At 40.7% G+C, this 13,544-nt stretch overlaps 1 protein-coding gene across 10 annotated transcripts; it reads right to left on the reverse strand.

The window, feature by feature from the left end:
* Positions 1 to 251: 251 nt before the first annotated feature.
* Positions 252 to 12,932, reverse strand: LOC148370714 (uncharacterized). Of its 10 annotated transcripts, none has more exons than XR_015849606.1 (7): positions 12,767 to 12,932; positions 10,013 to 10,042; positions 9,575 to 9,604; positions 6,123 to 6,173; positions 3,750 to 3,937; positions 1,142 to 1,215; positions 252 to 1,066 (listed from the first exon to the last, which is right to left on the reverse strand). XR_015849606.1 is itself a non-coding variant. In XM_088327757.1 (6 exons), the coding sequence occupies exons 1-6, from the start codon at positions 12,779 to 12,781 to the stop codon at positions 733 to 735; spliced, it is 534 nt and encodes a 177-aa protein (XP_088183883.1). In that variant the 5' UTR covers positions 12,782 to 12,932; the 3' UTR covers positions 252 to 732. The 10 variants fall into 10 exon arrangements, 6 of the variants coding, with proteins under 6 accessions (XP_088183883.1, XP_088183884.1, XP_088183878.1 ...); XR_015849603.1 differs by adding an exon at positions 3,518 to 3,620 and having other exon boundaries at positions 252 to 1,215; XR_015849605.1 differs by lacking the exon at positions 12,767 to 12,932 and adding exons at positions 3,518 to 3,620; positions 12,650 to 12,700 and having other exon boundaries at positions 252 to 1,215.
* Between the last annotated feature and the right edge of the window lie 612 nt (positions 12,933 to 13,544).

Consider the following 13,544-nt stretch of genomic DNA (forward strand, 5'->3'; position numbering starts at 1 on the left):
CTTATCTCTAATAATATTAATTGTCTATTGGGTACGACCATACAACCCAGGCAGGGAAGCAATTCTTGTGCCTTCTTCAAATTTCTTTATAATCTCAAGCATAATTTGAATTGTTATCATGTTTTACCCCTTCCTTTAGCATCGCTGCAAGACTTGGGAACCATAGCCAATAAAGACTGAACAAAAGTAATAAGTATTGTATTGCAGACTGGTGAGATTTTGAACTGAATGAAGAGAAAGGCAATATGGGATGTGGTTATATCGGCATTTTAATGATGTCATGACAAAAAAAAAACAATAGCAGGACAGCATTTTATATAATATCGACCAATAGCAGACGCTCATCTTAGATACGCACAATGACATGAATGTTAAAAAATGTTTGGGCCTACAAAATAGTTTGTTTTTAATGCTGCATAGTGTGGAAAACATCTCATTCCACACGGTAAAGCCAATACGTCATAGGGCAGTATCTCTGGAATTGTGTTCAGTTTTGTGTTATCATTTTATTTTTACACAAAATCAACTTCTAATTCAAGATTGTGAACAAATAAAGCAGCATGAGCACGAGCATCTTTCAGCATCATGATTGTGACTCACTGACACCTGTGCGACTTGTAAAAACCTGACTTGGTAGCATTTGAAGAATTTGACACGTACCGCTCCAAGTGCGAGACACCGAAGGCAGCGAGATGGTTGTGCCGCATTGGGGAATAAGGTCACGCCTTTGCACTAACTCGGCACAACACCAGGGCAGGGATCCGCTCCCACGATGACATGGTCTGGCTCGTCCTTGTGCCTGCCCGTGGACCTGTGGGCCCGTGCCCAGAACCGGCCGCCTCCCGAGCCAATCCTTCCAATGGTCCAGTTAATCATATGCGGCGCCAGAAGTAAGCTTCTGCTGGTCGGTGGCGAAGGCACGCCCAAAGGGACCTGCTTGGCACCGAAGGCACTTGGCAAGAGTTTAGTAATCTTCGGAAGGAGCGCCCATCCCTCTTTGGACTTCTGTTGGCGTCCTGGTCCTGCTGCGGGTCGGCTGACCCTACTCAATGTGGACACAAATTTCCTGCTGGCCAGCACACATGAGGTCAAATCAGGCAAAGGCTTGGCCTGGAAACACAAGGATTGTTGTAGTCTAGACCTCGTGACTTGGACGGAGATTCCACTAGAGACACACCAAATCATTGGGGAACGTTTTTGCCAGGGGAAGAGAACCTGAAAGAAAAATTGTGGTTGTGTCCCTCATGCTACAACAACTGAAAGGGTCATAAACATTTCAAGTTACATTGTTTTAGAACACTCCGCCTGTCAATAAACTGTCAAAAGAGAAATAAATTTATAATCTATGACTGAATTAAGTTTTCTTTGTCACCGAAAGATTTTGTACGGCATCTCTTAGGAATGCCAAGAATGCATTGGCTACATTCATAAATATGAATTTTCCAACTCAATTGCATACATATGATTGATTTATAACCATTATTATCATAATTCGTTAAGGAATTAAAGGAATTTTGTGATCACCAAGAATACACATAATTGCAGTCATAGATAAGACATTTATACACCTAAAGTTCCTTGTGTGCAACATTCGATAGCCGATTTTAAAAACATCAAACATACAGTAGGTACGGAAAGTATTGAGACACTAAAAGGTATTGTAAGATATAATCATATGAATCTATCCATCCATGATCCGCACCTCTTATCCTCACCAGGGTCACAAGGTGCTGTAGCCCATCCCAGCAATCTTTGGGCAGTGGGCAGGGGACACCCTGAACTGGTTGCCAGCCAGTCGCAGGGCAGAATCATCTGAATGCATATATTGTAAAAATGTTGAAAATAACAGGAGACGTGTCCTTTAAAAACGTATACGTAGTTCGCTGAGTGCACGCGACTGAACCGAATGCAGGTAGCAAGCGATGCTCAAGCGGCTCATGTCCAGCCTGCCAAAGGACCAACGCGGGTGGATGGAGCGGCAGAAGCCGAAGCTGGCCCCTGGCCGCTCGCGACCTTTGCTAATTCTCCGTGTCTTCACACCTCTGCCAGACAAGCTCTGTCATTGCGCTACACATGACATCACACGCCCCCCCTTGCACTCCAGCGTCTCTTCAATTAAAAACTTAATGGTTGTTTTAACACTCTGCCATTCTAATAACGCTGTACTCGGATCTCTGGGAGGTTGACGGAACATCTCACAAGTTACGACTGACAATCCAATCACGGCGAAACTGTTTTTATTTCACAGGGAGAAGAGCCGAAGGGCCGGTCTGGGTCGAGGCACGTCGCCCCAGAGCCAGATGTCACCTCAGTGACATGGAGGCCACCTCGCCTGTCACTTTGCATCTCTGGCAGGCGGCCCTGGAGACCGCAAGCAGCCCAGCCGAGGCCGCAAAATGACGACTCTAAAAGCTCGAGATGAATTTGGCTCAAAGACAAATGAGAGTGTGCACACCTCATAACTCGGGCCCACACCCATCTTCTTTTACTTGGGTGGGAACTTTAAAGCATTGTCACAATTTGTATTTGCTCCCATCTAGTCAAATCTCTTTGACATACATCCTGTATGTTTCTGATCTTGTCTTGTGACGAGCCCTTATCTGTGGCCAAGTGGCTAATATCAGTGGCTAAAGAAGGTAACATTGGAATAAAAGTCAAAGCTTACAAAAAAAGACTTTTAAGAGGAAAAATAAGATAAAAGACTGTCAAGATAAACAGGCAAAAATATTTACAAAGTAGTGCTTAGGGACTGGCTTAAGTTATAAAACAAGCGTAATGAAAAAATAGTGCATTGTCAGCGATATAAGTGGCTGGAGACGGAAATAGTGGTAAAAAGGTCAAATATGACAAGTAGGAGCAGAAGCAGCAAACAATAACAGATAGCGGAAAGCAGCGGGCCAAAGTCTACAGCCAAGTGGCTAACTTGAGTGACTAGAAAAAGAAACAACGGGGGAAAAGTTAAAGTAAGCGCCATGGTGAGTATATGATGCCACAGCGTCCTCCGAGGACAAGTCGTCCCTCTAAATTGGACAAACAGATTGAAGCCACCCAGGCTCCGCCCCCTCCTGCAACGTTCCCTGTCCTGCTGTACGCTTTGCTTAAATTCCCGACACTTGAAAGATTTTCTCACTGTATATTTTATCACTTTTTTTTCCTTAAGACTCGTGCTGCCGAGCTCCTTGAAAAAATACGGAGCCAAAGAAAAAAAAGACAAGTTGCTCCTTGGATTCGCTCTCTTTCCATTGTGAGGATGTGAGCATTGCACGGAGGCGCACTTAACAGAAGAATTTCACACCGTATTTGAAAAAAAGCATCTTTTCACACCTGTAAAGATCTCGTCTATTCCGCCTGGTAAGCATCGGCGGCGAGGGAGGGGGACGGCAAAAGTGCGTTTGGTTGCTTTGCCAGGAGAACAAACGGATAAAAATTCTTCAAACGGATTTGCTCCAATCTATTATCTCCAAACGTTGAAGATAATTCTCATAAATAGCAGCAAACACACGAAAATCATCCCTACCATATTATGTGATTGAAGTGTGACAAAAAGTTGTGAGGATCTGTTTTTTTTTTTTCAGTAGCTGTTGCAACGGCGCTGGAGGATCCGTGGGCGTGCAATCACACTAAGGTAGAGCAACACAAAATCACCACGTGCCAACAAGTTCAGCAAGGAAATCCTGCCGCACATGCAAAGTAGTCATAATATTGGAAGAAGGTGAACAAAAAAAATGGCAGTTTATGCCTCACTTTACCTTCGGGAAAAGAAAATACGCCGGCGGATTTCGCAGGATGTTACACACAAACACTGGAAGGCAAAATCTTGATGCTATTTGACGAACTGCTTGTCTTCACATGCAGAGAAATCAATTGTGATCGAGTCCATCGGCTGACCGCGCTAACATGGCCCGACCCTGCACTAGCACTTTCCGCAGGTCATGATCTGGCAGAGCACATTAATAATAAAAAAAACATGAAAGCACGACAAGCATGATATGCTAAAGCACTAACTGTTGCTAAACAAAAATATTAAAGGAAGACAATGAGTGATATGAACACTAACTAATCGAACATGAACATGAAAGAAATAAAAGGCACGATAGGTTGAAACACTTACTGAACAAAAACAAAAGAACAGTGCAGGATATGTTGGAAAACAAAGTAGCTTCAACTGAACAAAACATGAAAGGCAGAAGACAACATTGTATTTTTAAGACATCAAAGGGCAAATTCCACCGATAGCACCAAAACACAGAACATGATCGTAAAAAAAGTACAGAACATGACATCATTGCTAGTGAGGCCCTACTAATTGCCAACGTGCTTCCCATCCTCCAAAGCCTTGCACCTTGCCCCCTGGCTAAGGCCAGAACGGCGCTCGCTGAACCTTGGGAGAGTGGCTCTCGGATACAACCGCCACCCTCCTTCACGTAAACCCCCCACACTAACACTCAGGCCAATGTGTTAATAGATCCAATGCCATCTTATTTTCGCACTTCTGCGAGACGACAAGGGGCGGCCGGGGCGGGATTGGCAGGCAGCTACACTGAAAGAGCAAGAACAAGGGGAGGGAGGGGTCGTTGCGGGAGTCGCCTCGTGTGGGGTGTTCGTGGCACTCTACCGGGGAGGTCAACAAGCAGGCAGGGGGGCACAAGTTCAACGAGGGGAGGGGAAGCCAAAGAAAACGTTAGCAGACGGTTCATGATGCGAGAAAATCAAAGGTTGCATTGACTGCCATTGACGTATCCCCAGCCACTTTGTCCAGTCCATCCGATGGGTTCCCAATGCATTCAAAGGACAGCCGAGAGACTCTCCAGCATGTCCTGGGTCAAAATGCGCCCTCCTCATCCTGGAACATCTCTCCAAGAGGCATTTGAATTTAATGCCAGAGCCACCTCATTTGGCACCTCTCAAGTGGGCTCTTTGGACGTAAATGACAAAAAGAAAAACTACTTCAGAAGTTCCTGGTCTGCATTCACAAGTGTCATGATTGTAATAATCATGCAAATTGTTCACACGGTGTGGAAATTCATTTTGACACTTTTTTTTAAAGTTATTGTTCAATGCATTGCATTTAAATCCAACCCACACGCATATGGCCAAATGTGCAAGAGAAGGACGGCGGAGCGGAGCGAGGGGGCTGCGTCCCACAAAAGTCACCTCTTGGAAAGCAAAGACAAACAAGATCCAAGATGCCGTTACAAGTCACAAAGAAAGAAAACATGCAATGATAATGAAGGATGGAAAAAAAGCTGAGAAGCTAATACACAAGACAACACAGAGCCTCGACAATATTAGATTAAGCGGATCTTGGTGAACTCAAAAGTAAAATTTAATTACATTGGGCAATAATCCGATTGGAATCAAAATATTTTCAGTGTTCCAATTGTGTAAAGTCATATGGCCACTAATCCTAATAGGGTCTTGTTCAGAGTTTTCCTACTTAAATTGTTGCTTTAGTCCTTTCATTTTCCTATCACGCGAGTATACAGTATATACGCATTGGAGTAATCCCACATGTAGTATCCCTCATCCGCGAAATTTTTATGCAACACTCTGGGACTTGTGGTAAATACCTGAAGTGTATTGGTTCATTTTTAAGGGACATTTCGGGATTGTTTCTGCTCCCACAGCCAAAATGCCACAAGTGTATCCATCTTTAAATAGATGATGTCATAGTTGTATCCATCAATATATAGTGATACCTTGACCATAATGTTTGGTGTTGAAAAAATTTATTTTTTTAGATGTTTTTACATCATAACCAAAATGTGAATGAAACGTGTACCTCAACCAACATAGTTATTTAAGGTGGACATAAATGATTTTTGGTAGATGATAGTGCAATATGTTCAAGAGGTTTGTCGTTTTCATATTGCTATAGGTGATATCGTTAGCCCTATTATCTCCTTTATTTTCTTTTTTTCCTTCTGAGATTTTGTTCTATAACACTGCTTTGTTTTCAACGTGTTATTTTATGGATTCATTTTGACTAACGTACCGTATGCCAACATTGCTCAAACATCCCCTTAACAAAAACGGGTCGTGCCCACGTGTTGAGTGAGGTGGCGACCGCGAAGCCTCACCCGCCGAGTATGGCTCTGTGCCCGGATGTAGCTCGGGCCTACCTTGCTGCGCCAGTCGGGAATCCTATCGCGCCAGCTCCAAATGTCCTCACCCTGAAAAACAAAACAGGTTTCGTTCAGTCAGAGTCTCTTCGGTTTTGCTTTTCTTTTGAAACCTCTGTGAGTTTTTTAGGGTTAAAGCACCGATGAGCCAGGGAAAGGCAAGGGTGGGCTGAGACGCCCCCGTCGTTAACGGGAGGCGACCTGGCATCTTTTCAGCCGAGGGATTATTGCCGCGCGTTGTAAAGTATTTAACCTCCAGCGTTTGTTCTGTTTCAATACGTTTTAAATGGAGCATTAAACGAGGTGGGGGTGGGGGGGCGATTGAGGCGGACAAAGGCCACTCAATGCCGCACCAGCTGGAGCGCCTGCCTTGCTTTTGAGCCATGGTGCTAACACAGCGCTCACGGAGTGCAACAAAAGCTTGAATAAACAATTCAGCCCTGAATCATTTGTTCCTGTCAAATTTTAGAAAAACTTTTAAAATAATAAAAAGAATAAATAAATTATAAATTTAAATTAATGAAAACAATTTGAATAACGAATCCAACTAAATATTTTTTTAAATAACTAATAATAAAAACACATCTAAAAGGAATATCATAAACAATTAAACCATAAAAGAGAATATCAAGAAAAGTCTACAAAAATACTCTTGTTACCCATCAATATTTAGGGGTCAAATACCAAAATGTTTTTTCGTGTTTGCAGGTTAAAATGAAGTTAAAAATGGTAGTGATGGAAGTCAAAGGTGACCCTTAAAAATTCAAAATTCTGTACTTCCTGTTTTTCACGCACGTGACAAGTTGTTTAGTGAGAACAATCCACTGAGCAAATGTGCATGGAGCCAAAAATTTCCAGAAATCTATTTTCTAATTTGTCGGCTTTCGAGAAAAACAAGCATGCGCCGCCTTGCCAGGGCCCCCGCTGAACAATGGCGCTATTGTTCAAGCTGGCGCGGGCTGCCACGTTTCTCCATTTTGCCTCTTTCTTCTTTTCGCCCACTTTTCGGTGGGTTGTCACGCAGCGGCGTGGCGGAGGCCCATGCTGGAGCCCAGCAGGTTGTCGAATGTACGCGGAAGCAACTAAATTTAGTAGGAGTGGAGCTGCGGCCTTTTTGTCGCTTTCCACTCCTTAAAAGATTTGCAACGCAATGTCATATGAATTGCAAATATTTTGGGGCGGCAGTAGCTCACGAGGTAGACTGTCATCTTGGGATCAAGGGATCCCAGTTCGAATCCCGGCTTGACCGTGTTACATGTCGAAGTGTCCTTGGGTAAGACACTGAACCCCTAATACCCCCAATAAGCAGGATAGTGTCTTACATGGCTGCAATACAAGGCCGCTATGGGAAATGTGGAGCACATTGTAAAGCGCTTTGGGAAGTCATTGACTTGAAAATGGCTATATAAATGCAGATCATTTCAATTCTGTTTTGAAGCTTAAGGGCCTCCATACAGTCGACCTCGGGGTAACACATGAATATGTTCGAAGTTGGATATCGCAAAGTGAAAATATATAGTCATATAGCGAGGGATAGAAGGCAATTCTAACTCCCAGTACCCTGTATATAAGCACAGAAATAACGTAATTTTATAGAGTAAGTACTACTTATGTGTACTATACCTATAGGAAATTAAATAACATAATAAATAAATAGCCATGTAAAGGAAAAATCACATATTATTTACCTTTGGTGAGAGGTGACAGTAGAATAACAGGTGGATGCAGAGGGGGGAGCTGATTCAATTAAAAACTGCTTGAAAAACTTCCAACTGCAAGGATTTTCATGGCCTTAGAAGATGTCCTTGCTTTTTATCGATCCAGATTATTGGATAGACAAGCCCCATCACAATTTAGCAAGGATAGTGATTCATGTGCTTTCTTGGTATTTCTTCAAGGTTCATACACCTTTTTATGGCCGAATTCTAGCACTTTTTGAGGATTTTAAAAGCCACTTTTCCAACTTCTCCAGTAACATTAAAAGTACAAATTCAGTGTGAATTATGTATTTTGCAGATCCACAAATATATGCATGAAAACAAAAAGGAAGGATATTTTTCCTTTACGCCCGCCAGATTATTGCCGGCACGGATATGTACCCAGTGTAATTGAACTTGACATTTGTTGATGTGGTCTAGTGGGGTAAATGACGTGAAGAAGTGACATATAACATCTTATTCACACTGTAAAGTAAAATCTCTGTAAGGTTTCTTGTTAAATCAACAGGTGGGGTCACTGTATCCCAGAGGTTGACTGTACAGATAAGTGTGTTTCGCATGTTCTCAAGAATAAATAAATTCTGAGTATTCTGTTGATGCTTAGATGGAGGTGGGGAAACCCCTCAGTACCCCACACCCTCACTGACTCCTTTGCACTAGAGTCACAGCTTTCACAGGTATTGCCGACCTGTTGGGCTCTCTGACACAACACCATGATATCATGGATGCTTCTCAATTGACAGGGAAAAAAATGTGTTTATGGGTCCAAAAATATGATAAATAATTATTGCTAAACTCTACAATCGCAAATTTTTATTCCAAAGCAAGTGTGATTGTTTGAAAAAGTCACAACTAATATATAGTGTATAACACCTAAAGCAGGGGTGTCAAACTCATTTTAACTCGGGGGCCACACGATAGAACAAACATTCTGTTTCTAGTAGATTAAAGAGAAAGAAAAAGAGAGATAAAGAAATAAAAGAAAGAGGGAGGGAAAAGGAGAGAGGGAGGGACAAAGAAAGAGAGAGAGGAGAGAGAGCGTGAGAAACAAAAGAGATAAAAAGAGAAGTCGTGGGAGAGGGGGAAAGAAAGGGAGTGGAAGAAAGAAATCCAAAGAGGAATAGAAAGACAGAAGGGGAGAAAGAGAAAAGAAAGCACGAAGGGTTTTTCCAACACCAAGGAAAAAAGGAAGTTAGAGCAAAATAAGTTAAAAAGACACAGAGAGAGAAAGAGACAAAGAGCAACAAAGGAAGAGAAACAGAAAGACACAGAGAGTGAAAGAAACAGAGACAGAGTGGGAGAAAAGGGGTGGAAAAGAGGAAGAGAGAGAAAGAGAAAAAAATAAATACAAGTAGTGTTTTTGTTCGAGGCATCTTTCTTTGGCAACATTAAGTTGACATATTTCAACCTGCAGCTTATTTTTCTTTTGCGCTTCTCTGAGTGTTGTCTCGCGGGCCGCCTGATTGACACATGTGACTTAAAGGAACTCTTTCATAAAACATTAAGGGCCAATTTAGATCATGGGAAGAACAAAAACAAAATGAAATCAGATGCGTTTTTGTTGTTATTCTTTATACAGTAACTGAGAATAAAATAAGCTTAGTGTTGATTTAGTATTTGCTAAGCATTAGCTTAGTGTTAAGTTTGTATTCGCTCAGCATTAATTTACCATTAGCCCCGCACCTTCAGGTATAGAAAACATACTAAACTGACACAAACAGTCTCGATACTTACAAAGATGAATTTCTTCATTGCCTTAAGCATCTGAAAAACAAATGCTAAAATTTGGTGTCTAGCACAGTGTATTATTATCATAAAAATCATTCTTTATACAGTAACTGAAAAATAAACAAAGAACGACGCATAATCTACGGTATTTCCAAGTCCACGTCATAAACGGTAAGCTAAGCATTCAAGTACATAAAATGAAATTGTGAATATGCTTGATTGCTAATAAGATTTTCGAGAAGGGTTGTTCAAACCTCACATTGTGTTTGCTGTTAAAAACGTCATATTGGAATATAATTGTGAATGTGCTTAATTGCTGTTGAGATTGTCATGATTGTTTTCTGTTATTAGTGTCAATAAATTTGTTCAAACAAAAAAATTCAAGTACATATAACATACAATATTGTCACAAACTAACACAAAACAAACGATCTCCGTACTTACAGAGACGACTTTCTTCCATAGTATGAGGGTCTGAAAAAGCAAAAGCAAATTTGAATACAATGTGAAATTATTATTTATAAAGCAACTGAAAAAGAAACAACAAATCACTGTCAGGTCCGCATTCACGATTGGCTCAATATTAGCTTAGCGTTAGCCGCGCACTTTTGAATACAGGAAAAAAAACAGACACAAACTAACAACACAAAAAGGGCTACATACTTACAAAGAAAACAATATTACACGTTTTAAGCTTTTGACGAAAAAAAGCGTACGTTCGTGCAAAATAAAACTCTATATTGGGTTCGTCCTAAAGTGCGAAAGCTTAAGCCAAAGCTGTTCTATTACAAATAGATGGTCTTGCCTTCGCTGAAAATCTAAATGATTCTTTCAATAAGAATCCCTCACTTCAAACATTTTTCGAATTCAATTTAGATTTATTTTTTTTGCCATTAATAACAACATAGGGAACATTGTTCACAACCAGATTAGACGAGGCACACATGTCATAAAAATGTAAAAGAGAAAGAGAGAAATTATATTAGGATCAATAGCCAAATACTCCACAAACTGTATCTACAAGGGAGTTCTTGTAGACTGGCCTGAGTTTAAGGTGCGTTAGAACAAAAGCGTAATGAAAATTAGTGAAATGACGATAAAAGATACATAAACATATTTCCGAAACAAGATAAGAGAAATAGAATATGAATATACATTCTTCTAAACATAGGCAAGAAATAATTACATTATGTACTGTATCTTCACTCTCTTGTGAGTTTATTTAGGATTGATACCAGCTCGGTAGCCTAGATGGTAGGGCGCCCGCTTTGAGACTGGGAGGTCGCTGGTTCGAGCCTCGGCCGAGTCATACCTAAGACTTACAACATTGGTACTCATTGCCTCCCTGCTTGGCGCTCAGCATTAAGGGGTGGAATGGGGGGTTTGCTCACCTAATGACTAAAATGGCTGCGCCCTGTTTGGCTGCGGCTGCATCGGCTCGCTACAGTTTAACTGTACGGGTCAGGTGCATCGACATTTCGTTCTGTGTGCATTGTTACAAAGAATGACAATACAAGTACATTATTATTATTATTATTATTATTATGATGGACAAGGGAAAGAAACTGAAAATATGTGTCAAGAAGCGAGGAATTGTTTATAAGCTTCAACTAAAACATATTTTTAAACAATAAATGTATCTTCACTACAAATCATTTTGTAAGAAAAACGAAACAAAGCACGCATCTAAACAAATGTAACTATACAAGAAATGTGATTACCGTACTTTGACTACGAGACAACTCAAATTTTCCATGAATTCCATTTGCGCCCTATATACCGGAAAGTTCGGTCACTCAAAACGGAAATGTTTCAATATTGCTTTGAACAATATTAATAATTTAAAAAATATACATAATCTATCATTAAAACGCGCATTTTGTTTTTTAAATACTAATAGGTCAAAAAATTGTATTAAATTGACATAACATGAGTCGCAGGTAGAGCAGTGGTTCTTAATTGGTCTGACTTCAGGACCCACAATCACGTCCTAAAAACAAGCCACGACCCAAATCGAGAAAAAAAATTGCTGGCTAAAATATAAATACAACCTGTACCGAAATAATGGTAATTATTTAAATATGTATTTAAAAAAAAAAAATATATATATATATATATATATATACATATATATATCATCTCATCAGCTGCACCGCTTATCCTCAGTAGGGTCGCGGGGGTGCTGGAGCCCGTCCCAGCAATCATCGGGCATTGGGGAGGGGACACCCTGAACTGGTTGAAAGCCAGTCGCAGGGCACACGGGGACAGACAACTCACTCGCTCATTCACACCTAGGGACAATTCCGACCGGCCAATTCATCTGAAATGCATGTTTTTGGAATGTCGGAGGTTATATATGTACACTGGTAAAAAAAAAAAAAACACAAATGTAACATTTTGAAAACCAATTCATGTACATTATTTTCGTATTTCACAACCATTTCTGACTTGACTTGATTGTTGTGACTTTTTTTTTTTTTACTTTTTCTTCCCTTTTTGCTGACCTTTATGGCTTGATAACCATATATGGCAACCAGAAACAGGAATGTAAACCAGCCATCCAAATACTTACTTGAGCAAAAGTTAAAATATGACTTGGTGAAAAAAAAATACTCAAGTACTGAGTATCTGCATCAACATCTTATTTATTGATTGTTTTTATAAGCTTACTATCAAAATGCCGAAGTTGGATGGAGCACAGCCTGTGGAGAATGACATGACTACTCTGTTGTGTGTAACCGCTTTAAGTGTAACTTTGTTACAATAGTAATGAATCAAAGAATGTTTAATTGTAATGATCAAAATAAAGAAATGCAATTAAGAAATAAAAAATGTTGATGTCATTTTTATTTTGAGGATTAGAAAAAAACAACAACAAAGGTACACGATGTCTACTTATCCGGGCAATAAAATAAGTGCAACAAAATACAGCATGCACTTATAAAGATAAAACAGCAACCTTTTGAAAAAGGTAAATAAAATCACATGAATATAGTTTAAGTTTGACTTATTCGCCGTAATGTTTCTCTTTTTACCTTTGGGGTCCATGGCGGATCACACACACATTAGTTTGCTACCTACCAGAGGCGTGTTCAGGAGAGTGAGTGATTGCTATCGCGAGCTATCGCTAGCTTCTGAACGGCCAGTGATTATTGAGCGCTCGCGTGCCCGAGTAATCACGGGAGAAAGACCGCTTACTTTGATTTCCAACATGGCGTCGACAGTGCAGAAGATGGAGGATCTCACCCTGACGAGTGCTGTTGGCGATGTAATATATCGTCTTACATTGCCTGGTAATGTTTGTGAACAATGCAAGACAGGTATGACCCTTCCACTGCGTTTAGGATAACCTTAACTGTGTCAATATGCGAACTGTCGCTCATATTAGCCAACTCGCTCAAAGCAAGCTGTAGAACGAAATCCATTGTACTGTCGTCGGCCATTTTGGATCAGTAAGGCAATCACAGTGAGCGATTACAAAACGTTCAGCAGTGCGCGGCAAGCGATTATCAAGAGACTACATGTCTGATCACTCTCCTGAACACGCCTCTGGCTTGTGACGGTGCATCTTTAAAATGGGCGGGGCTTCAACGACACAGCTGGCTCTCATTAAGGGGATACAAGAGAGGAAGAAATCAAGTGAAGGAGAAGTGTGCGTACTTAGGTGGAGGGGATTTAAGTTACTTAGAAACTGGTTCAATTTAGCCTAATTTAAATGTAGAGTTTCTTCTTTGCAAATCTACTCGATTAAAAGTACTTTAAAAATGTAATTCCATACAGTTACTAGATAGATAGATAGATAGATAGATAGATAGATAGATACTTTATTCATCCCCGAAGGGAAATTCACTTTTCCAGCAGCATCCCTAAGCTGAGAACAATCGAAAATAACTGAGAACAGTCGAAAATAACACGGGAGCTGCTGGAGTGGCTGCCATTCGTGACGGCGCCGGAGAAACGATTCAATTTGAATCAT

Source organism: Urocampus carinirostris, chromosome 2 (genome assembly GCF_059441175.1).
Source record: "Urocampus carinirostris isolate Australia breed hairy pipefish chromosome 2, RoL_Ucar_1.0, whole genome shotgun sequence".
Classification (NCBI taxonomy): domain Eukaryota; kingdom Metazoa; phylum Chordata; class Actinopteri; order Syngnathiformes; family Syngnathidae; genus Urocampus; species Urocampus carinirostris.

Bases quoted from the DNA above. Each gene is read 5' to 3' on its own strand.
- LOC148370714 (XM_088327752.1), bottom strand. The intron at 9,605-10,012 runs GTAAGTACGGAG...TTTGTTTTTCAG, and splicing joins TATGGAAGAAAGTCGTCTCT to ATGCTTAAGGCAATGAAGAA. The intron at 6,174-9,574 runs GTAAGTATCGAG...TTTGTTTTTCAG, and splicing joins CAATGAAGAAATTCATCTTT to GGTGAGGACATTTGGAGCTG.